This window comes from Lepidochelys olivacea (assembly GCF_965140295.1).
Source record: "Lepidochelys olivacea isolate rLepOli2 genome assembly, chromosome: 3".
Classification (NCBI taxonomy): Eukaryota; Metazoa; Chordata; order Testudines; family Cheloniidae; genus Lepidochelys; species Lepidochelys olivacea.
The window spans coordinates 62901719-62927186 of record NC_140413.1 but is presented as its reverse complement, the minus strand read 5'-3'; the positions used below and the strand labels follow the sequence as shown (position 1 = coordinate 62927186).

At 45.7% G+C, this 25468-nt stretch overlaps 1 protein-coding gene across 2 annotated transcripts in view; it reads right to left on the bottom strand.

Annotated features, from left to right (window-relative positions):
- TTK (TTK protein kinase) overlaps positions 1-22996 on the bottom strand; it is a 99980-nt gene extending 76984 nt beyond the window's left edge. Inside the window, exons 1-3 of one of the 2 annotated variants that reach the window (XM_084623177.1) lie at positions 22834-22996; positions 1254-1397; positions 669-894 (exon numbers count right to left, since the gene is read on the bottom strand). In XM_084623177.1, coding sequence (XP_084479303.1) covers positions 669-894; positions 1254-1395 — 368 coding nt within the window. In that variant the 5' untranslated portion in view covers positions 1396-1397; positions 22834-22996. Of the gene's footprint in view, positions 1-668; positions 895-1253; positions 1398-11062; positions 11225-22833 lie in introns of those variants that run through there. The other variant, XM_084623176.1, reaches the window with a different exon arrangement.
- Between the last annotated feature and the right edge of the window lie 2472 nt (positions 22997-25468).

Here is a 25468-nt window from a genome sequence, read left to right as displayed (position 1 = left end):
GAAGTAAGTTGCAACCGCAACACAAAAGTTATGTTAAGTGGGTTCTAAAATTCCAAAGAGAGGTGAATAGGTTAAAAAATTCCTTTTGAGGTGAATAGGTTAAAATACAACTTAGCATTATTACCCACAATACAGAGTTGAGGTGAAACTTGTTAAACTTACAAGTTTCCTATTTTTTTTGTACTTGCACATAATATTTAAGTTTACACAAAATAGGGGTGAAGGGGAAGGAAAGAATGGGAGGCCTCCTCATATCATTTTCAACCTTCCTCACACATACAATCCAAGTAAAAGAAAATTATTTTTAAGCAAGTGTTATTGAAAGTAATGTAACAGACTAATATTTTGGTGAGATTTGGTGTGCTCCCCGTCCCCCATCCCTATGTGTTAAAAATAAGCTGATCAATCATACTCATCAGTATATAAGAAAATATGCCATCTGTGTCACAATAAGTAGGTTTACATTAGTCACTTATCCTGCACAAGCAGTAAGTTTCTAATGGTCCTAGGTGCCCTCTAATTATAAGTTAAATAACAATGTTAATAGAAGTATTTATTTGCCCTAAGGGCAAAAGAGACTTTTGTTAACTGTGTCTATTTTGCCATTGGTAAAATTCAGAAGTCTTCTTTTGGAGTTTTCTTATTGTAAATTGGTGATTGGTACTTACGCTTTCAACTCAGCAAATCTCACTAGGATCCGAGCATAGTTCTCATTTTGACTGTGTTTTTCTGCAGGTAGTGCAGCAACTGCTTGACTGTAACGACCAATCAATCTATTCAATAGACTAATATCAGTCTGAGGTATACCCTTTTTTTCCAATTTAAGCAAGAAACTCAGCCAGTCTTCCGGATTATTTGCAGTCATCATAATTTGATTAACAGTGCCAGAGTTATCTAAGAAAAAACGCAACAACCAAATACATTCTTAGGTTTATGGTTATAAATACATACATACATACACACACAAATATGAACACTAAATGAAAGGGGGGAAATGTCAATATTTGCAAAAAATTCTAAATATGAGTAATCTACAAACAAGTGCAGTTACTGAAAGAAAGGATCTAAGCAGCGTTATCAAGGTGGGCTGAAATTTGTCACTTGTTTTGGGCATCACTTTTTAGTCTTAAAAAGACTGTAAAAAGAAAATACTGAAATAGATTAAACTGTTTTTGTTTAATAGTTCTCAGATTAGTTGACTTTAGCATCAATTGCAGGAAGAGTGAAAATGCAGATTAAGAAAAAAAACATACCTGTTGTATCAGCTGAGACTTTAGTAAAATTAAGCTCATCAGTAACATTGTCTTCATTTTTATATTTATTTTTTAGGTCTCTGACTCGATTCATGATTGAAGCAATTGTCAGTCCTCTTTCGCTTAAATCCTCCTCCTCCATTTCTAGACACAGATAAAAGACAGGGTAACTACTGCAGAGTTCTGTTGCAGTCAAGGTACAAGTGAAAGCTTCTGTAGCAAACAGCCGTTAAAGCCTGAGAGATTTCCTCATGTACATTTTGAAGATTAAGACCATTCCATATCTACCATACTTATTTCAGCAAAAGCTAAAAACTTCTGTTATCAAGGCAATTTTAATTATACTCCTGAAACAAGTTACTTGTTACTAGTTTGTTAATGGTATCTACAACCTAGCATTACTTTTTCCCTGAATATACACAAACAAGTATTTAAAAGCGTTCTTTGAATGAAGGGTGTGCAATGCTGTTCAACAACATAGCACTTCGAAATTTTTCAGGGCAATTTATTCTTTGATGGATTTGACTCAATAGTTCATTTTAATTGAATGTTACCATCTAAAAAAGTGCAATTAAAAAAGATCTGATGCCATTAAGTGAAATAAACACATATACAAATATTTTTTTAAACACAAACACACATTTCAAAGTATTTGGTTGTTATGGTTCCTGCAGACACTTGGCTTTACAGTGCTGTAAGATTCCAAGGTGCTTTACAAGAATATTACAAGACAGATCCCTCTCCCAAAGTTGCAGCCTAAATAAGACATTATACAGACAGTATGCCTTGAGACAGCAATTTAAAGCTGAAAGCTACTAATATTTGTTGCTATGCTCTGGAGTGCAGTGCTTGTAATGCTAGGAGGTGATTGTGAAGGGTGCAGACGATGCACTATGAAGGCTTAAGAAAATTGCTTGTTGCTTTGCAGGGCTCTGTTTGCTTTCAATTAATAGAATAAAGATGGTTTTCAAACCAAAACAATTCTTTTATTGAAAAACAACAACCGAAGGGGAGAGAGACAAAACAAACACATCAGCACTGTGGTGGATGGAGGAAAGGGAGGATCCCAGGAGGAGGTGGGGTCCTGGGACGGTTAAAGATTTGTGTATGTCCAGGTTTCATATCCAATCTTCTCCTTTGGAGTACAGTGCAGCAGGTACTGTACTTCAGCAGGGCTAAACTGCAGAGGGTGTTGAGTGCAGTGGGTACGGGGAGTCTGCAGTGCTGGACTGTGACAGGAGAGGATTGGAATGCAGCAGGTACAGACTGGAGCCAGGAGGTTGATAAGGGTGTTTTGGCGGTGTCTGGGGTGCATGTGAGAAAGAGTTTTGCGACAGCTGCTGCAGGGGAGGGCAGGTGCGGAGCTGCTTGGTTTGCAGTGCTAGTAGCGCCTGGAGAGTGTTCACTTGGGGCTCCATAACGTTTAAGAGCCGCTCTGTGGCTTCGTTCTGGCATGCCACTTTCTCCTTTCAGTCCCTATTCTTGCTGTCCCGCCACTCCTTCAATTCTTGTTTTTCAGCCATGCAGTGCATCATAACATCACGCAGAGTCCTCTTTAGTTCTTCCTGGCTTAATTCTGCACAGCCATTCAGCTGGCAATAATAAAGAGGGAAGCTGGACTCCCAAGGTCATATCTGTGAAGCCAAAATGCAACATTTTACAGAAGCAGTATTGTTTGCAAAACACAGACCACTGATTCAGTGATTTAAAACACAGCCACTATTCACATACCTGTCACTAACTGGCTGACCCCAAGCAAGCACTCATGAGCCACAAGACCCCCAAAATAGTGAGTAACCGCAGGGGCGGTGAAATCAGTGTTCCAGGACTGTACTGTACACTGAGCACGTGGCTCTTGGGGAGAGCCAGTACTGGGGGGTTGGGGTAGGGTGGGGGGCTTATCATTCCTGTCCCCACATTTTCCACAGGCTGCATTCGTTATGGAAGATATCTCACTGCTAAAGGTAAGCAGGGAATCAAGGGAGGGTCTTCTCCAAGACTGCGGCTTCTGCCCTGGCCCTTATGTGGCTCGCCTGTGTGCGGCAATGGTCCTCCGACCCCCCACCACCACCCTGTGACAGTAGAGTGGTGCGTGAAAGTTGCCCTTAATGGGGCAAAAAACAAAGCAGTTCAGCCAAAGAACCTGCAGCAGTGGATTGCCCAGTACCTCCATGAGAGTTTCCTGGAGAGCTCTGAGGCAGATTCCCATGAAGTGAGGGAGTCAATCAACAATCTGTTCTGCCTCTCAGACTAGGCACGTGGTGGTACGCACATCATACAGACACAAGCCTGCTTTCTGCAACCCTCCTGCCTCCAACAACTCGCTTCAGCAATTCCCAAAATCAAAGCCACTTACCAGGGACCTCCTCTCCAGTTTGTGCTTCGCCAAGCTCCGACAGCTGTGACTGGCTAGCCTCCTCTGGGGTAGAGAAGAGGTCCTGGCTGCGTGCATCTCTGACCTCCAAGTCGTTTCTGCCTCTGGGTCCCCTGAACCCCTCCTCATCCAAGATTTCCTCCTCCTGGCTCGGTCCACTCTCGACTGGCACACAAGTCACTGAAGTATCCATGGTGGCCTTCGCAGTGGAGGTGGGGTCGCCACCGAGCACCACGTCCAGCTCTTTGTAGAACCAGCAGCTCATGGGCACAGCACCAGAGCAGCAGTTTCCTCCTGTGCCTTGTGGTAGGCATTCCATAGATCCTTCACTGTGACCCTGCACTGCAGTGTGTCCTGGTCATGGCCCCTTTCTGCCATGCATCGTAAAATCTGTCCATAGGTATCATAATTCCTACAGCTGGAGCGCAGCTGAGACTGGACAGCCTCCTCTCCCCAAATGCTGATGAGGTCCAGCAACTCGGCATTGCTCCAAGCAGGGAATCACCTGGTACGTGGAGCAGGCATGGCCACCCGGAAAGATGTGCTGAGACCACTGCACGCGTCACCGAGCAAACAGGAAGGGGACTCTCAAAATTCCAAGGAATTTAAGGGGTGGGGCTCATGGTTGGTCACCTGAGGGCAGGGGAGTAGAGTTCAAACCGATGACCAGACAGGCAAGAACAGGCATTGTGGGACACCTCCCAGAGGCCAATCGCAGTGCTGAAGTCGATCAGCGTGTCTACACCGGCACCGCGGCTCTGTAGCCCCAGCACATAAAGCTGCATACCTGTCGTCAGGGTGATTTTTTTTTTTTTAAACAGATCTGCAACTGTGCAGTTTCTATGCACTAAGTGGCTTGGTAGTGTGTACACCTTGGGAGTTTCAACGCAGAAAGCTACTTTACTGTGCAGAAACTTGCCAGTGTAGACAAGAGCGGAGTCATGTTTCCATCAGAAGGCATTGTACGTACAATGGTTAAAAGTAACCCCCTAAAATACTATACCATAGAGGGGGAAAACACAGCTTATTTTCCAATTTTGTTTGAATATTGCTTACTTTGACAGCTTAATTTTAAAAGGGCCAAGTTTCTCCTAAACCTGTTTTCCCATATTGTTAAGATTAGTTCGCCTGATGGAACAAAGTTACAATATTTTCTGAAACTAGGGGCAGTGCCTTAATGATTGGCCACAGATTTTGCCTTGTGGCACAGAGACCAGGTCATGTAAAAAAAATCACTGCCTCCAACATTGTCATAAGATGTGGCAATGTTGCAGCCACTGGCCCTCTTCCTTCTCAGAGAAGTTGCCACTTGATAACCATGAAGAAAATGCTGGCAAACATTCCAATATCAAGACAGATAATTAGAACCTTTCATCCCCAATTAGAACCCTCCCACCATGGTCAGAACCCAAATGTTTCTTTGCACCACCACCATCTATCTATGTTGGGTTCTTCTACCCATACCCTTGAAAATGAAATCACACAGAGCTGTGAAAGTTCTATGGAAAAAGCCTCCAGTTTCCATGACCCACCATGCTGAATTAGCTGACAAAATGAATAGCCTATAAAAGGCTTTTACTAAAATATAAAGAGTCATGAGTTATTCAGTTTATTGTTTACTAAACAAAAAACAAAACAAAAAAACCCAGACCACTTGTTCGAGAGTTCTTGTGAATCTGACACCACTGTTGTCAGTTTGATACAGAATTCAGATACAGAATGTCTCAAAATATACAGGTCCCTATTCACGTAAAAAAAAAAAAATCCTCAAGTGGTTTTAACTGGTTAAGAAATAACCCCTTTCAAAAACCAAAATGCATTTTTTGGAATTGCAGTTCAGTCTGTATTATGGTACACACTTTCTTTCATTCACCTCTCATCTCTTTTCTATGGTCACTGCTACATCTTGTGTCAAATTACATTTGAGTGTTTCAGGACAAGGGCTGTTCTACTGTGCTCTTGAACAGTAATTAGCACAATGGCACCCTGATCTTGACTGCTTGTCACAGGTTCCGCTGTAAAACAAAGTAATAAAACAGCAACAACTGCACACTACATAGAAAGTAAGGCAAGAGGAAGAAAAGAGAAGCTTTTGAAGGTCATGAGCAACAAGCACACTGTCGACTTAAGAACATGAAGTAACAAAAACGGTGGGCACTCGTTTGTTCAATATTTATTTTGTTTAAGATGTACCTATCCACAGTTAATTACTAATCAAGATTAAAAGATAAACTTTCATACAGTAACTTGCCAATTCAAATCAGTCCAACTCCCAAAATATAGAATACAAGGAAAACCTCCCACATCTGACTACTCAATAGCCTGCAACTCACCCTCATCCCAGATGGATGGAAAAATAAGTGGACCTCTCAGAATCTCAAAGGGACAAAATCCAGGTTTAGCCTGGTGGTTAGAGTGGAAAGCAAGTTCCAGAGTTGAAGATCCTTCATAGAGAATACCCTGCCACCAGCCTCCATCCACTTAAAGCCAGAGAGCTATTAGCTCAATGGCCCCTCCCAATTGCAACTGTGGCATTAGCAAAGTTAGACATGGTCTCAAAGAAAGGGCTGTTATGCCCAGGTTAAGCTCCCAACACCTATAAAATACTTATAAAAGGCCAGCATCTATGATAACCTCTTACAGGCTAACTCCCCATAACTTGCCTTCACATGGCCGAGATATTTGCACTAACAGTGCGGGGAGGAGAGGATGTGAACATTGAGTATCTGGCAGTTTTCCCTCTAATTTTTCCTACCCATATGCAGAATTAATTTTGTTATGTGCACCAATGTGGAGATGATGTGTGACACATCGCCTTCATATTGGTGCACATAACAAAATTCATGTGGTGGGGCCAAGGAGTTCAGAGTGTGGAAGGGGGCTCAGGGCCAGGGCAGAGGGTTGGGGTGCAGGCTCTTGGGTGGGGCCAGGGATGAGGGGCTCAGAGCTGGGGCAGAGGGTTGAGGTGCGGGGGTGTGAGGGCTCCAGCTAAGGGTGCAGGCTCCGGGGTGTGGCTTGGGATGAGGGGCTCAGGTTTGGAGCAGAGGGTAGAGGTACAGACTCTGGGGTGGGGCCAGGGATGTGGGGTTTGGGATGCAGGAGGGTGCTCCGGAGCGTTCCTCTTCCCAGCCCAGGTTAGCGAGCAGCCCAGCTCTAATGAGCCCCGGGAGCTTCTCCCTGTCAGGCAGGTGATTGCAACCCCCCCCAACTCCCCCCCAAAAGCCAGCAGCTTGGCGAGTAACTCCCTGGTTGCACTGAACCACTTTCCCCTTTGCACGCCTGGCTGGGAAGGCGCGTTAAAGCAAAGTAGGCAGCGACTCTGCTCTACAGCCCGGCCAGCTCACGGGTGCCCCTATGGCCACCAATGAGCGTTTCAACTCACAAGAAGCAATTAGCTCCCCCATCCCAAGTCCCCGTAGCAGAGGCCAGGGAAGGCGTGGAAACCCGCTGCCTTCTGCCCACTGGGACCAACCACGGCCAGAGAGACTAAGCTGCTTCCGCTGCTTCCACTGCCCACCAGCACCAGGGAGCACAATACCTCCAATCTCTGAGACCACCACTAGCCCCAGGCCCCTCCTGCAGCCTCTGGACACTAGATCAGCAGCCCCAGCCCTCTCCTGCAGCCTATGGGCACGAGATCACTGGCTCCAGCCCCCAGGCACGAGATCACCAGCCTCCTTCCCCCTCCTGCAGCCCCCAGGGGCGAGATCACCGGCTCCAGTCCCCTCCTGCACCCCCAGGGGCAAGATCACCAGCTCCAGTCCCCTCCTGCAGCTTCTGGGCTGAGGGGAGAGGCACATCTCCCTACCGCAGCAGCTCCAGGGCTGAGATCGCAGGATAGGCGCCCCTCCCCGCCCAACAAGTCTGGACCGCAGCTGGGTCAGGCCGTGGCAGGGGCGCCCCAGCCGTGGCAGGTCCAGCCCGGGGTTCGGACCATCCCTCCCCCAGCAGGTTGAGGGCTGGGTTAGGTGGGGGCCAGGGAGGGGCACCCAACCCTGGCAGGTCCCGGGGCGGGTTCCCTGAGCACCTGCATGGCGCTAAATAGGCTGCTGCGTGGCCCTGCAGCCACGCAGCTTACAGGGAACTTAGGTATCTGGTACCCTTAACCATACAGCTTATGGGAGGGGGAGTTCTTTAGCCCAAGAAGGCATCCTACCTTGGAGAAGGTGGGAAGAAAATGAGCATGTGTGACACTGCACTCCAAATATTCTTCACAGTGATATTATATGATTATGACATAATCAATGTATTTTATGCAAGATAAGTCATGTGAGACGTCATTGGAAAGGTTATGATTTGCTGAATATGATTATCCTATTTGTATGCATGTATCATTTTTGTATCTGAAGTTATGAATATTGACTATGTATCTGTATTTCAAATGTAGTTACACCTGGGTAACGCCCACTAGACAAGATGTTTTCAGTCTAGACAACTGGTGGGCAAGGGCCATTAGGGAAAACAATAAGCCCTAGGAAAAGCTTATCTCCCACCTGGGGAGCCTTCCTGAGAAGGCTACAGACAGCCTGTAAATAATGACTGCTATGAATCTACAAACGACACGTGATGTGTCCACATATCTCTGGACTCCATTTTGGGATATTAGTGTTTTTCCACAGATTGGTCTGGGAACCAAGCTTTGAAACAAAGAGTTCCCACTATATGCAAAAGCTATATAAGGCGGGGAGACACATCACCTGGTGTTCTTCGCTTCCTACCCAAGAAGACTCCTGGAAACACTTTAGGAACAAAGACTGAACTGGGGAAGTGTTGGACCCAGGCTAAAGGGATTTTTAGCCTGTGAATGGAACATCTCGGGATTCCAAGCTATAAGCAAGTGCAGCTTACCCCTTAAGAATCTGTAGCCTGCTTGTACAATCTCTTAGGGTGAGAATCTGCTATTCATATCCAATCTATTTAGTATATTAAGTTTAGTTTGCGGTTTTTGTTTATTTGCTAGGTAATCTATTTTGATCTGTTTGCTATCCCTTATAATTAGTTAAAATCTATCTTTTGTAGTTAATAAACTTGTTTTTGCTTTATCTAAACTAGTCTGAGGGAATCATAACTCAAAGGCAAAAGGCTGTTGCATATTCCTCTCCACATGGAGGGAGGAGGCAAATTTTATGAACTTATGCTGTAGAGTTCCCTGTGCAGGGCAAGTTGGTATAATTTTGGGTTTATACTCCAGAGGGGATGGGTGCCCGAGGAGCTAGTAGTTGCCCTAGCTGTAGCCTTCCCATGCAGGGGCTGGTCAGAGCGCCTGCATATAACTGCAGCTGGATGTGTCCCTACCTGTATGTATGCTGGTGAAAGTGCAGGCTGGAGCCTGGAGGGCTTTGCAACTTGTCACAACAGTACAGGGTAAGAGGGAGCCCAGGCTGGTGGGTCAGGGAGTCTCAGTGGGACCCCAGTTCCAGTGACATCTCGGGGGGAACCCATCACAGCATGTACTTAGTCTAACTGGGTAAAGGCCCTGTCATTGCGGTGTAAATCAGGGACATCAGCGGATACCAATAAAACCTATAATGTGAAAGACTTGTTTTGGTTTTTTGATGGTGAATTACCAAAGGGCAGTAGTACATGCCAGTTATAAAGAAGGGTGACACTGGCCTGTATTGCTTTTTCTTCAGGGACTACAGTGGGAGAATGTTTCAGCCTTATGATAGTAGATCACCTGCCTCAAGCCTGGCAGCCCCAAGCCAATAGGATTTCTGGTTGCTGGCATCTAAACTGTCCTCTAGACTTGGTTCTGGGCCCTGGGGGGCTGTGAGCAGGTTTCAGGGCATCCGCCAGGCAGGGCCAACATTAGACTCACTGGAGCCCAGGCCAGAAAGCTGAAGTTTCACTGCATGGAGCTGAAGCCTGGGGCCCTCAGCCCTGCTACCTCGGGCAGAAGCCGAAGACTGAGCAATGTACCTTTATGGGGCGCCCTGTGGCATGAGGCCATGGGAAACTGCCCCGCTTGGTACCCACTAATGCCAGACCTGGCTTTTATATACAGAAAAACAATTGTTGTGACATAGGTGGGCCCTGGAGTTTTTATAGCATGTGCGGTGCTCAGAAAGAAAAAGGTTGAGAACCACTGCTCTAGAGCAGTAGGTCTCAACCTATTTACCATTGTAGGCCACATATGAGGCTCTCTATTACTGATGCAAAATAGTAAACAGTTAACCGCTAAGCATTAGTCTTACCGGTTAACCACCCTAACCCTTAACCCCAGCCATGGCGATGCCAGCCCCGGACCGGCCGGCCAGAGCCACCCTAGCCCCAGTGATTAGTCAATATAATTTTAATAGTTAAAGAAGTTAACTGTTTAAAACAATATTTACATCCCTACTCTCTATGGGTAATGTGTGCCACATCCACACTATATACCTGTAAGGCTCTGAAGGTGTCACATGGGCCACAGCTGCGTGCTGATTGGGCTACAAGCAGCTCACAAATTGAGAACCACAGCTTAAAGAGAGTCAAGGCAGGTCTACACTACAAACTTGCATCAGCGTAGCTGCCCTGATACGAGTCCAATTTAAAGTGTCTGCCATGTTTGCAATATCACTATATGCACCTCAACAAGGCTCTGATTAAGAGTTCCCACCAAGACTTGCAGGCTCCAGCGGACACAACAAAATGAAGCATATTATACCACTTTTCTGTCAAAAACAGTGTATTCCTAGGCGCAATATAACATCATTACTTAGGACAGGACAGATAAAGCCCTAAACTGTTTGGGCTCAGGATAGCCAAGGGACCATTTCATTTGTCATGTATTGCTGCTACAGTTGAGGTCCTTTTGCTTTTGTTCTGCATTTGTACAGCATCTAGCACAACCGTCCATCCCTAGGGTTCCTATGTGCTACACAATACAAATAATAAAGAGCCGGACTCTGATTTGTACAGTGGGATGGGAGGCGTGGATACAGGCAGGGGAGACCCAAGGACTAGCCCTACATCAGCCTTCTTGTTATACCAGAGACGAAACCAGCTGCAGCCCTGACATAACGGTTGTAGGTTACAAGTCACCAGGGCGAGCTCCCTCACACAGGCTCCGCAGGGAGCGCCCCGCCTCTGCACCCCAAGATGCTCCCGCAGAGCCCAAGGAGAGGCCGCTGCGTCTCAAGCTGGAGACGGGGGCAAGCTGAAGAGCAGCGCCAGGCTTCCGCGGCGGCCTCAGGCGTCAAAGGCGCCGTTCGCCACGTTGGTGCACAAGGCGCTGCGCGGGCGGCTCGCAGCCAGTCCGAGCGGCTGGCGAGAGGAACCAAGGCGACAGCCAGCCCCGCGCCCCCGCCAGGAGAGCCTCCGTGGGCGGGGGAACAGGCCGCACTCCGGACACCCGACCCCACAGAAACTCTCGTCCTCCGGCAATGACTGCCACCGCCGCCCCCCGGAGCCCGCCCCCGAGGGCAGCAAGAGCCGTTGGGGGAGCTGCACTCACCGCCGAGCGGGCCGCTGCGCCGAGGCAGGAGATTATGAGCGGGCGACCTGAGGCGGAGGAAACGGCGCGCCGCCGCGCTCTGTGTTTGAATATCGTCACCGCCCAACAAGCGGGCCTCGGATTGGCGGGTTCGGCTCTAGGGTGCGGATAGAATTTAGTTCCGATTGGACAAGAGGCTCTTTTGAGCCGCTCCCTCGTCCCGCCCCCTACTAGAGAGAAGAAGCCCCAGCGGAAAAGTTAGACGTTGGAACCGCCACTAATCCGCCGCGGTGCAACTAGTCTCCTTCCGCTGCTCCCCAGCCCCCTCCCTCCCATCCATCCATCCATCCATCCACCGTGTCCAGGCGCTGCTTCGTCTCCCTCCGCTTCAGCCCGGCCCATGGCGCGGGCGCCGCCCCCTGCCCGCCTCAGGGCAGCCGCATAGCCGACTCCGCCTGCTGAAGGGCTGCTTTCAGCCCCGCCAGCGCCTCTCTGCCGGCGGCCGGGCTAAGGCACTCGGAGCCCTGGGGGTATGCAGCCTCATTCACACGCTGCAGAAACAGCCACGTGACCCTTCCCCCTCACCACCTGAAAGGTTAATTAAATACAGGGAGTAAAGGGGCTATCATGCAAGGTGTGTTGTTCACCAGAGGTAGCTCATCATGCCACAGGAACCTGATTTCTTCCCTTGAGGCAATAACTTAAATCATAGAAGATTAGGGTTGGAAGGGACCTCAGGAGGTCATCTAGTCCAACCCCCTGCTCAAAACAGGACCAACACCAACTAAATCGTCCCAGCCAGGACTTTATCAAACTGGGCCTTAAAAACCTCTAAGGATGGAGATTCCACCACCTCCCTAGGTAACCCATTCCAGTGCTTCACCACCATCCTAGTGAAATAATGTTTCCTAATCTCCAACCTAGACCTCCCCCACTGCAACTTGAGACCATTGCTCCTTGTTCTGTCATCTGCCACCACTGAGAACAGCCTGGCTCCATCCTCTTTGGTATCCCCCTTCAGGTAGTTGAAGACTGCTATCAAATTCCCCCCCTCATTCTTCTCCTCTGCACTCTAAAACAAGCCAAGTTCCCACAGCCTCTCCTCGTAAGTCATAAAAAGAAAAGGAGTACTTGTAGCACCTTAGAGACTAACCAATTTATTTGAGCATAAGCTTTCGTGAGCTATAGCTCACTTCATCGGATGCATACTGTGGAAAATACAGAAGATGTTTTTATACACACAAACCATGAAAAATCTTGGGAGACAGGCCAGTCCTTGCCTACAGACAGCCCCCCAACCTGAAGCGAATACTCACCAGCAACCACATACGACACAACAGAACCACTAACCCAAGAACCTATCCTTGCAACAAAGCCCGTTGCCAACTGTGCCTACATATCTATGCAGGGGACACCATCACAGGGCCTAATAACATCAGCCACACTATCAAAGGCTCGTTCACCTGCACATCCACCAATGTGATATATGCTATCATGTGCCAGCAATGCCCCTCTGCCATGTACATTGGGCAAACTAGACAGTCTCTACATAAAAGAATAAATGGACACAAATCAGATGTCAAGAATTATAACATTCAAAAACCAGTCGGAGAACACTTCAATCTCTCTGGTCACTCGATTTCTGATCTCAAAGTGACTATCCTTCAACAAAAAAACTTTGAAAACAGACTCCAACGAGAGACTGCTGAATTGGAATTAATTTGCAAATTGGATACAATTAACTTCGGCTTGAATAGAGACTGGGAATGGTTGAGTCATTATAAAAAGTAACCTATTTCCCCTTGTTTATTCCTCCCCCCCCCCACCACTGTTCCTCAGACGTTCTTGTTAAACCCTGGATTTGTGCTGGAAATAGCCCACCTTGATTATCATAAACATTGTAAGGAGAGTGGTCACTTTAGATAAGCTATTACCAACAGGAGAGTGGGTTTGTGTGGGGAGTGAGGAGCGGGAGAAAACCTGGATTTGTGCTGGAAATGGCCCACCTTGATTATCATACACATTGTAAGGAGAATGATCACTTTAGATAAGCTATTACCAACAGGAGAGTGGGTTTGTTGGGGGGGGGAGAAAACCTGGATTTGTGATGGAAATGGCCCACCTTGATTAGCATACACATTGTAAGGAGAGTGATCACTTTAGATAAGCTATTACCAGCAGGAGAGTAGGGTGGGGGGGAGGGGGGAGAGAAAACCTTTTATAGTGATAAACACCCATTTTTTCATGGTTTGTGTGTATAAAAACATCTTCCGTATTTTCCACAGTATGCATGCGATGAAGTGAGCTGTAGCTCACGAAAGCTTATGCTCAAATAAATTGGTTAGTCTTTAAGGTGCTACAGGTACTCCTTTTCTTTTTGCGAATACAGACTAACACAGCTGTTACTCAGAAACTCGTAAGTCATGTGCCCGAGCCCCCTAATCATTTTCATTGTTTATTTTTAGTTGAGGGAAGTGCAGTAGAGCTGATGTAATCAGACTTCACTAAAGCATTTCAGAAAGATCATAGAATCATAGAAGGTTAGGGTTGGAAAGGACCTCATTTGATCAGGTACCACATGGGAAGGTATTACAATAGTTAAATTAGAAAAGATGGGGATCAGTAGAAGCATCGCAAGGTAGATAAGGAACTAGAAAAGGAGAAGGCAAATGGGTTGTGCTGAATGGTGAACTGTTGAACTGGAGGGTGGTTACTAGAGGAGTTCCTCAAGGATTGTGCAGTGGCACATCAAAACCTGGTGAATAGTCATGACTGTCATTGCTGACCACTCGTTGCTCCAAGAAGATTCCACCATTACATTCTGTGGTGGCATAGATGACTATAAAGGGTGTCTAGAAGACAGGCGAGCTGGTGGGTGATTGAAGAGTTCTGTGTACAAAAGCAGGTCACTATTCTCACGGATCTTGGCCAGTAGCATGACAGAAGTATAATCATGGCAAATATGGGGCAGTGCTATGTTACTAAGTATCAGTAGCCGTGGCAACAGAGTTGCCTGTAAAGTCCCTGTAACAATATGCATCGCTTTGTTAAGCTCTACATCGTCCAGCCTTGTGTGAGGTGAGTGACATCAGATAGGAGCACAATATTCTGCTGTTGAATAGCAGACGGCAAAGGCTGATGTTCTAAGTGTCCGGGTGCTCGCACCCGGGTTGAACCAGCCACTTTTCTGAGCCAGTTGTTCCGAGTTCTGACTTTGGCTGCCATCTTCCTCAAGTGGCTGCAGTACATTAATGACCTATTCAATGTCACACCGAGCTGAACCATGTTTGGCTCATGCTACATGTGTTGGCCATTGAGAAAAACTTTTAACTCGTGGCTTGCGCTATGCAGATGAAATACACTAAAAATGGTCTTGGAAAAATTTGGTTGCAGGCACCATCAACTACAATAGTCTGCCATCAGCTTCCTATCATCATTCAAGACCTTGTCAATTTCTGAGAAGGACTGAGCTTGGTAGCTGCAGTAGATGTCGTCAGCATAGATAAACTTGTGTGAGAGTGTAGCTGGCAGGTTGTTGATGTACACATTGAACGGTATCAGTGAAAGAACTGAGCCTTGAGGAAGGCCGTTGATCTGACACTTCCAAGAGCTGCATCAGTTGCCCATGTGTATTCTAAACTGCCCGTTTTGGAGAAAGAGCTCTACTACTTCGACCACCTAACATGGGGCAACTTGAGAGAATTTAAACAAAAGGTCTCTGTGACAAACTGTGTTGTAGGTGGCGGTCAAATCCAAGAAGTCGGCTCCCATCTTTAGATTTTGTTGAAAACAGTTTTTGATAAAGATGTTCAAGGCCAGAACTTGATCACATGTGCTGCATCCTTTCCTGAACCCTGTCTGCTCAACCTGCAAGACATCGTCCTAACCCAGAGCGATTCGTTGATTCAAATGCTCAAACACCTTGAAATACACCCACAGCTGAAGATGCTGGACAGATGATCCAGGACTCTGAGGGGAACCAAGCATTCTCTTCCTCTTTTATGTGCTTAATTGGATGGTTCTTGCTCACATGCTCAAGATCTAACTGATCCCCATATGTGGGTTTGGGAAGGAATTTCCTCTCAGGTCAGATAGACAGTGACTTTGGAATTTTTTGTTTTGCCTTCCTCTGCAGCATGAGGTGGAGGTCACTTGATAGGATTATCTGGGCATATCTCATTTAATCAATTCTTTGTCATTGCAGGGGCCTCAGGCATTGGTGCACATCAGTCCCTCCTATTCTCTGCCTGTGCTACATAGTAGTTTAGTTACCTGTGGGCTGCAATACTTTGATTTGGTTGTTGGGTTTAGCTTGTGGGTTGTGGTGGTCTGTGATTTACAAGGAGGTCAAACTAGATGATCTGGTTGTCCCTTCTGGTCTTAAACTCTTATGTGGTGGGAACTGACCAGTCCTGTGGCTGGAAAGGGAAATTGTGCCTCACCGGGCTGCTGGAGTTATCTGAGCTCAGCAACAAATGAGCATCACCAACTCTACAGATTATAGGGCAAGTCTCACAAAATTTGGTGCCTTTCTTAAAGCCTCAACTCCCAGGCTTATGGAATTAGGTGAGAATCTCATTTTACATTTAAAAAAATTATTTGAGTAACTGCTGCATATTCACACTCATGGGATGTTCAGGCATGGCCAAGAGGGGATGTGCGAATATGCAGAGGTCACGCAAAGAACTCTGGTTGCAGTTGAATAACTGTCATTTTCTAACAATGCTGAAAGTCAGTTCCTTATTCCCAGCTCCTTATTCATGGTTCCCAGTATAATCAGTGAATTAGGCCCACGGAAAGTTATTTTGGTTCTGACTGACAATGCAGCTAATATGAAATCTGACTGATAAATGAGTATCCATGTCTTCTGTGTTATAGATGTTGTCATAAATATAAAGGGAAGGGTAACCATCTTTCTGTATACAGTGCTATAAAATCCCTCCTGGCCAGAGGCAAAACCCTTTCACCTGTAAAGGGTTAAGAAGCTAAGATAACCTTGCTGGCACCTGACCCAAAATGACCAATAAGGGCACAAGATACATTCAAATCTGGAGGCGGGGGAACAAAGGGTTTGTCTTTCTGTGTGATGCTTTTGCTGGGAACAGATCAGGAATGCAGCCTTACAACTCCTGTTTAGTAAGTAATCTAGCTAGAAATACGTTAGATTTCCTTTTTTTTAATGGCTGGTAAAATAAGCTCTGCCGTGTACATTGGCAACACTGGACAGTCTCTACGTAAAAGAATAAATGGACACAAATCGGACATCAAGAATTATAACATTCAAAAACCAGTTGGAGAACACTTCAATCTCTTTGGTCACTCGATTACAGACCTAAAAGTGGCAATTCTTCAAAAAAAAACTTCAAAAACAGACTCCAACGAGAGACTGCTGAATTGGAATTAATTTGCAAACTGGATACAATTAACTTAGGCTTGAATAAAGACTGGGAGTGGATGTGTCATTACACAAAGTAAAACTATTTCCCCTTGTTTATTCCCCCCTTAATGTTCTTGTAAAGTGCTGGAAATGGCCCACCTTGATTATCTCTACAAAAGGTTCCCCCCGCCCCTGCTTTCCTACTGGTAATAGCTCACCGTTCCTGATCACTCTTGTTACAGTCTGTATGCTAACACCCATTTTTTCCGCAAAAAGAAAAGGAGGACTTGTGGCACCTTAGAGACTAACAAATTTATTTGAGCATAAGCTTTCGTGAGCTACAGCTCACTTCATCGGATGCTGTAGCTCATGAAAGCTTATGCTCAAATAAATTTGTTAGTCTCTAAGGTGCCACAAGTCCTCCTTTTCTTTTTGCGGATACAGACTAACGCGGCTGCTACTCTGAAACCTCTACATGGTTTGGATACTGGCTATGTAGTTGCCACTTCTTTCCCTGTGTAAAACCTTGGCAGTTGCAGTCAACTAAGGTGCTGCAGCTCACAGCTCCTTGTTTTAAACAGACAAAGACTGCAGGAGGGGCTCTCAATTTAAGATTTTGAGCCAGGAAAGCCTGATTTTGCTGTACTTCTATTCTTCCAGATTTTCCTTGGAGTAGAGTGAATTAAGGTATTGTTAAGGGTAGGCTTTGGAGAATGCTGAATAGATTTTCGTGGAAAAAAATTTTAATGGAGAGAAAGTCTTTCGATGCAAATGACTTCAGGGAGACAGCGTGCATTAAGCATGTGAATGAAGGTTTGTAGGATTGGGGCCTAAATGAGCAGCGCAAGCCAGAGTAATAGCATGTCACCACTATTCATTGCATTGTAAGGCTAACCCCATGTGCAGGTGGCATAATGTACTAATGGGCAAAGCATCACCACAGGTCAGTTATCCCAATATGTATTTCTCATTTGACAATGAAAGGTGATGCAGACACCCATGCAGCAATCATGATAACATGATATCAGACACTTATTGCTTTGTTTTAAAATACCAGAAATATAACCTCACATATCATTTTAGTGATTATGCACTAGTTCTCATTATACCAGATGGCAAGTGCTAGGATCTTGCACAGAGATGCATAGTTATTTCTGCTGATTCACCAATCCAGGTGCATCCTGTTAGCTCCAAGAAAAAAGAAAAGGAGTACTTGTGGCACCTTAGAGACTAACCAATTCACAATTATAAAAAAGAGGTTGAGGTGCTCCTCTGTGATAGAGGAGACCAGGTTAACAGCAAAGATGGCCTATGGTCAGAAGCCAAACTCAAAAGAAAGCTTTCAATGAAATTTTGTTTTGCTCAGTGATGAACTGGGGGGGGCTGATATAATGCCCTTGTTAACCAAACCAATACAGTAAAACCTGCCTGAAGAGAGACCACCTGTCACAAGTGACTACTTGCAGAGGCTATGGAACACCACTGCTCTCTGGTGTGCAAACCTTTGAAGTGCTACCATTTTTGCTAAGTCCCATGAGTGGTCTCTCTTGGCAGGTTTTACTGTAGGTGCATTCCATGAAGGAGAATCTCAGCTCTAATTTTGTTAAAATGTATGCTACTAGACCTTTTCCTTGAGAAATTAGCCTTGAAAATATAAAACAATAGACCCAACTACCAGTGTTGAAAAGAACAAACTTCTGGATTCCAGCAGGAGGCTATAGGCACTTAAAAATCCCTACCAATGCATACTTTTCATCTAAACTGAATCAGTTAAAATTTGAGTATATCCCAGAATAAACGTGCTAATTATCTCCAGAATCTATAGACCAAACCTCTACGTAGTAATGGGATAATATTGAACAATAATTGATTGTGGTGGGGGAGGTAGATAGACTTGTGAAATATTTTGCCACTATATCTAAAAATATTGATGCTAGCTGTACTTATTAAATTTTTGACCCTTTCTGAGGCTAGAATTAGCTAGCTTCTACTCTCAGACAATTGCACCCACTGTTGTTGTGGGCCATGGCAGCTGCTGCAAAAGGAGCTCCCTTGCTGTTTTCTTCACCTCTGTCAGTAAGAGTGCATGCAGGGCACACTGCATAGTTCTGGCCTCCTTCAGTATCTACTGGCTGCTGCAGCAGTACAAAAGGAGGCCAGGCTGCTAATGCTCCTCCCCAAAGTTTGAAGGGCTGATATTGGCACTCGAACTGTGGCTCCGCCTCCTGTGCTGCCCCTTCCCCCCTGACATCCCGCTCCTGTGGCACCCATTCCCCACAAGGCCCTGGTCCCACACTGCCTCTTCCCCTGATTCCCCATTCCTGCACCACCTCTTTCCCCCCGCCCCAACCCCATGATGCTGCCTGCTCCTCTCTTCCCCATCATTTGCCCTTACAGCTGGTAAAAAGTGATGGGGCCATGGCCCTCTGCTCCCCGCCCCCATGTTGGCATCCCTGCTGTATACAAAACATGCATTCCCAGTGTTTTTTTCTACAGAAGAGTTTGCTCTTTGTCTCCAGGGAAAACCTTAACAATTTTAAGATATCCCCAAAAAGTCCTCAGAGCCATTTCAAACTGTAATGGGAGGAACTGGAAAATCTGAGAAATGTGAAAATCAAAAACAAAGAAGTGTGGTTTCTCAGAATTCTGTCCTGTGAAAGTGTCTGGGAAATCTAGATTAGGATAATCTAAATGATGAGAAAAGTCAGAAGAACAGACTATGACTGTGACATTACCCAAGGTACAATCTGGACTGTTGAACAGCTGTGTCATAGAATCATAGAATATCAGGGTTGGAAGGGACCTCAGGAGGTCATCTAGTCCAACCCCCTGCTCAAAGCAGGACCAATCCCCAACTAAATCATCCCAGCCAGGGCTTTGTCAAGCCTGGCCTTAAAAATATCTAAGGAAGGAGATTCCACCACCTCCCTAGATAACGCATTCCAGTGTTTCACCACCCTCCTAGTGAAAAAGTTTTTCCTAATATCCAACCTAAATCTCCCCCACTGCAACTTGAGACCATTACTCCTTGTTCTGTCATCTGCTACCACTGAGAACAGTCTAGAGCCATCCTCTTTGGAACCCCCTTTCAGGTAGTTGAAAGCAGCTATCAAATCCCCCCTCATTCTTCTCTTCTGCAGGCTAAACAATCCCAGCTCCCTCAGCCTCTCCTCATAAGTCATGTGTTCTAGACCCCTAATCATTTTTGTTGCCCTCCGCTGGACTCTTTCCAATTTTTCCACATCCTTCTTGTAGTGTGGGGCCCAAAACTGGACACAGTATTCCAGATGAGGCCTCACCAATGTCGAATAGAGGGGAACAATCACGTACCTCGATCTGCTGGCAGTGTCCCTACTTATACATCCCAACATGCCATTGGCCTTCTTGGCAACAAGGGCACACTGTTGACTCATATGCAGCTTCTCGTCCACTGTAACCCCTAGGTCCTTTTCTGCAGAACTGCTGCCTAACCATTCGGTCCCTAGTCTGTAGCGGTGCATGGGGTTCTTCCGTCCTAAGTGCAGGACTCTGCACTTGTCCTTGTTGAACCTCATCAGATTTCTTTTGGCCCAATCCTCTAATTTGTCTAGGGCCCTCTGTATCCTATCCCTACCCTTCAGCGTATCTACCTCTCCTCCCAGTTTAGTGTCATCTGCAAACTTGCTGAGGGTGCAATCCACACCATCCTCTAGATCATTTATGAAGATATTGAACAAAACCGGCTCGAGAACCAACCCTTGGGGCACTCCACTGGATACCGGCTGCCAACTAGACATGGAGCCATTGATCACTACCCGTTGAGCCCGACAATCTAGCCAACTTTCTATCCACCTTATAGTCCATTCATCCAGCCCATACTTCTTTAACTTGCTGGCAAGGATACTGTGGGAGACCGTGTCAAAAGCTTTGCTAAAGTCAAGGAACAACACATCCACTGCTTTCCCTTCATCCACAGAGCCAGTTATCTTGTCATAGAAGGCAATTAGATTAGTCAGGCATGACTTGCCCTTGGTGAATCCATGCTGACTGTTCCTGATCACTTTCCTCTCCTCTAAGTGCTTCAGAATTGATTCCTTGAGGACCTGCTCCATGATTTTTCCAGGGACTGAGGTCAGGCTGACTGGCCTGTAGTTCCCAGGATCCTCCTTCTTCCTTTTTTTAAAGATGGGCACTACATTAGCCTTTTTCCAGTCTTCCGGGACTTCCCCGGATCGCCATGAGTTTTCAAAGATAATGGCCAATGACTCTGCAATCACATCCACCAACTCCTTTAGCACTCTTGGATGCAGCGGATCCGGTCCCATGGACTTGTTCTCATCTAGCTTTTCTAAATGGTCCTGAACCACTTCTTTCTCCACAGAGGGCTGGTCACCTCCTCCCCATGCTGTGCTGCCCAGTGCAGCAGTCTGGGAGCTGACCTTGTTCGTGAAGAAAGAGGCAAAAAAAGCATTGAGTACATTAGCTTTTTCCACATCCTCTGTCACTAGGTTGCCTCCCTCATTCAGTAAGGGGCCCACACTTTCCTTGACTTTCTTCTTGTTGCTAACATACCTGAAGAAGCCTTTCTTTTTACTCTTAACATCTCTTGCTAGCTGCAACTCCAGGTGTGATTTGGCTTTCCTGATTTCACTCCTGCATCCCCGAGCAATATTTATATACTCTTCCCTGGTCATTTGTCCAATCTTCCACTTCTTGTAAGCTTCCTTTTTGTGTTTAAGATCAGCAAGGATTTCACTGTTAAACCAAGCTGGTCACCTGCCATATTTACTATTCTTTCTACACATCGGGATGGTTTGTCCCTGTAACCTCAATAAAGATTCTTTAAAATACAGCCAGCTCTCCTGGACTCCTTTCCCCCTCATGTTATTCTCCCAGGGGATCCTGCCCATAAGTTCCCTGAGGGAGTCAAAGTCTGCTTTTCTGAAGTGCAGGGTCCGTATTCTGCTGCTCTCCTTTCTTCCCTGTGTCAGGATCCTGAACTCAACCATCTCATGGTCACAGCCTCCCAGGTTCCCATCCACTTTAGCTTCCCCTACTAATTCTTCCCGGTTTGTCAGCAGCAGGTCAAGAAGAGCTCTGCCCCTAGTTGGTTCCTCCAGCACTTGCACCAGGAAATTGTCCCCTACACTTTCCAGAAACTTCCTGGATTGTCTGTGCACTGCTGTATTGCTCTCCCAGCAGATATCAGGGTGACTGAAGTCTCCCATGAGAACCAGGGCCTGCGATCTAGTAACTTCCGTGAGTTGCCGGAAGAAAGCCTCGTCCACTTCATCCCCCTGGTCCGGTGGTCTATAGCAGACTCCCACCACGACATCACCCTTGTTGCTCACACTTCTAAACTTAATCCAGAGACACTCAAGTTTTTCTGCAGTTTCATACTTGAGCTCTGAGCAGTCATACTGCTCCCTTACATACAGTGCAACTCCCCCACCTTTTCTGCCCTGCCTGTCCTTCCTGAACAGTTTATATCCATCCATGACAGTACTCCAGTCATGTGAGTTATCCCACCAAGTCTCTGTTATTCCAATCACATCATAATTCCTTGACTGTGCCAGGACTTCCAGTTCTCCCTGCTTGTTTCCCAGATTTCTTGCATTTGTGTATCGGCACTTGAGATAACTCGCCGATCGTCCCTCTTTCTCAGTATGAGGCAGGAGCCCTGCCCTCTCGCATGCTCCTGCTTCCTCCCGGTATCCCACTTCCCCACTTACCTGAGGGCTTTGGTCTCCTTCCCCCAGTGAACCTAGTTTAAAGCCCTCCTCACTAGGTTAGCCAGCCTGCTTGCGAAGATGCTCTTCCCTCTCTTCGATAGGTGGAGCCCGTCTCTGCCTAGCACTCCTCCTTCTTGGAACACCATCCCATGGTCAAAGAATCCAAAGCATTCTCTCCGACACCACCTGCGTAGCCATTCATTGACTTCCACGATTCGACGGTCTCTACCCAGGCCTTTTCCTTTCACAGGGAGGATGGACGAGAAGACCACTTGCACCTCAAACTCCTTTATCCTTCTTCCCAGAGCCATGTAGTCCGCAGTGATCTGCTCAAGGTCATTCTTGGCACTATCATTGGTGCCCACGTGGAGAAGCAGAAAGGGGTAGCGATCTGAGGGCTTGATGAGTCTCGGCAGTCTCTCTGTCACATCGTGAATCCTAGCTCCTGGCAAGCAGCAGACTTTTCGGTTTTCCCAGTCGGGGCAGCAGATAGATGACTCAGTCTCCCTGAGGAGAGAGTCCCCAACCACCACCACCCGCCTCCTTCTCTTGGGAGCAGTGGTCGTGGAACCCCCAACCCTAGGACAGTGCATCTCATGCCTTCCAATCGGCGGAGTCTCCTTCTGTTCCCTTCCCTCAGATGTATCATCTAGTCCACTCTCCGCATTAGTTCCTGTGGAGAGAACATGAAAACGGTTACTTACCTGTATCTGCGTTGCTGGTACAGGGACGCTCCCCTTTCTTCTTCTGGAGGTCACATGCTGCCAAATTTCTTCACCGTCCTCCTGTCCCCGCTGTGCAGCCTGCTCTGAATCTTCAGAACGTTGTGTCTGTAGAAGCATATCCTGACGTCTGTCCAGGAAATCTTCAGTTTCTCTTATGCAACACAGGGTCGATACCTGTTGCTCCAGACCTTGAACCTTCTCTTCCAATATGGAGACCAGCTTGCACTTTGTACAGACAAAGTCGCTTCTGTCCTCTGGAAGAAAGACAAACATGGCACATCCAGTGCAGGTCACAACAGCTGAACACCCCCCATCCATACTACCTTCCTTCTACGAGCTCACTCAGGAGTTGTCCCTTCACTTCTCCAGCTTGGGGTGCCTTTTACCCTGCTTCGCTGTGAGAGCAACCACTCCTGCTCTGCTCACACACAGCCTTCAGCATGTAAACTACTCCCAGCTATATTTTACGAGTGCTATGGCCAGTTACTCAAGTATTATATTGCAGGTCAACACCAGCACATTCCTAGTCCCAGACTTTCCCCCCAGAAATGTGCACTTCGTACTGCCCAGCCCTCTCCTGGACAATACAAGCTCATGTAAAATCTGTCATTTTATTAATAGAAAATGATATGCAAAAATCCTGTTATCCCAAATGAAATTTCTCCAACACTTCAATCCAAACACACAGGTCTAAATAAAACAAGTTTATTAACTACAGAAAGATAGATTTTAAGAGATTATAAGTAATGAGGCATAAATGTCAGAATTGCTTGCAATAAAATAAAGGTAAAATGCAACTAATAGCTAATTTAACAAGCTAAAACAAATTCAAAGCAAAGGATCTCTCTTACCACAAATTATAGTCTTACTGACTGAACTCCTTTCAGACAGGATCCCGCCTTTAATCCAAAGCTGTTTCTTTGTTCCTCAGATGTTGTGGCTGCTGTGGGTAGTGATGAAGGGAGAGATATCTTGGGGCATCTGCTCCCCATTCTTATACCTTTTCCTCTTCTTTGAGAATCATCTCCAGTTGGGGTTCAGAAGACAAGAAGTCTGTGGGGACAGACTGTTTCTTTGCTAAGGTATACATTTCTTGCTTTCACCCCTTTTCCTGCCAAATAATGGCCGCTTAACCAGGTGATGGTCCATTTGATTTCATTGGCACATATATTTTACCAGAACAATAATGATCAGCAAATCATGAGTTTTCAAATGATACTTTACAAGATATATTTTGTACAATATTTATCATAGTCTTGAAAAAGGGGTGAACATAGGGATGCAGACTGTCACACTGACCTTTACATATTTTAGTGCCAGGATTTATTTCTTAACACACTTATTTCATATGCAACACTCCTCATCCTAAGCATGGTGCTTGGCACCAGAAAAATCAGTCCATGAGCCAGATTTTCCAGTAGCCCTTTAAAAAGGGCCAAAAGCAGTAATCTAATAGGAAAAAACAGTCTTGGCAGGTCTGTGTGAAGTTCATAGGATGAGGATAAGGTCTAACAGTCACAACAAAGGATTGGTAGTCAGGAGCCCTGAGTTCTCTTCATGATTCCACAACTGATTTATGTGAATTAAGACTCTGTCCTTCAGTTTTCCTAGCCATAAAACAGGATAATAATAGTTACCTTTGTACTGATTTCAGCTCCTCCTATTGAATGCACTATATACGTACAAATTATGATAATTACATATTTCTGATGGGTGAAATGACTCCACATAGACTTTAGCAGAGATAAAATACCTCAAGAAGCCAACCACTAGTCAATACTTCATCTCCGAGATAAACAGCACTCCCAAACAATGTATCAAGTAGGGTACCACAGGAATTGCTGTTCGGACCAGTCTTATATCATACCTTATTTAATGATTTGAAAGAGGAAGTAAACAATGCATCTGTTCAATTGATAGATGACACTAAATTGGGAGGAATTTGCACACCAGTGAGGATAGAGAAATAAAAGGACCTTGAAAGAAAAGAAAACAGAGCAGAAAACAAAATGATATTCTACAAGGAAAAGTACAATTTAGAACATCTAGAAGTAAAATAATCTGATACACAGACATCCAATAAGAAGGAGAAATCAGTAATACTGCAGAATAGATAATCGTGATAGTGGAGAGTAAGTTAGACATGTTTTATTATGTAATGTTGCAATGAAAAAGGCCAGTGTAATTTTGGGTTGCAGTTAATAGAGAAGGAATTAATATTCCATCTCTATACAGCTCTGGACAAACTTCATCAGAAATTATTTATTTATTTGATCCAATAAAAGATATTTACCTCCAGCCATGTCTCTCTAATATCCTGGGACCAACATGGCTACAACAAAGCTGCATATGCTATCAGAAATATCAGTTGCTTCTTCTGGATAGCCATTACCAGAAATGTATTTACAAAATTGAGAGAATCCAGAAAACATTAAGAAAAATCAGGAAGTTGGAAAGACTGACTTATGAAAAAAATTAAATCAGTTAAATATGTGTAACTTGGCTGGGAGATGATAAAGTAGGCCATTTTTACAACTTTAAAAGGTTTGAAGGGTACTATCATCAAGAAGGGAGAGGAATTATTAAGATTGTGCAACAGAAGCAGCAGATTCTA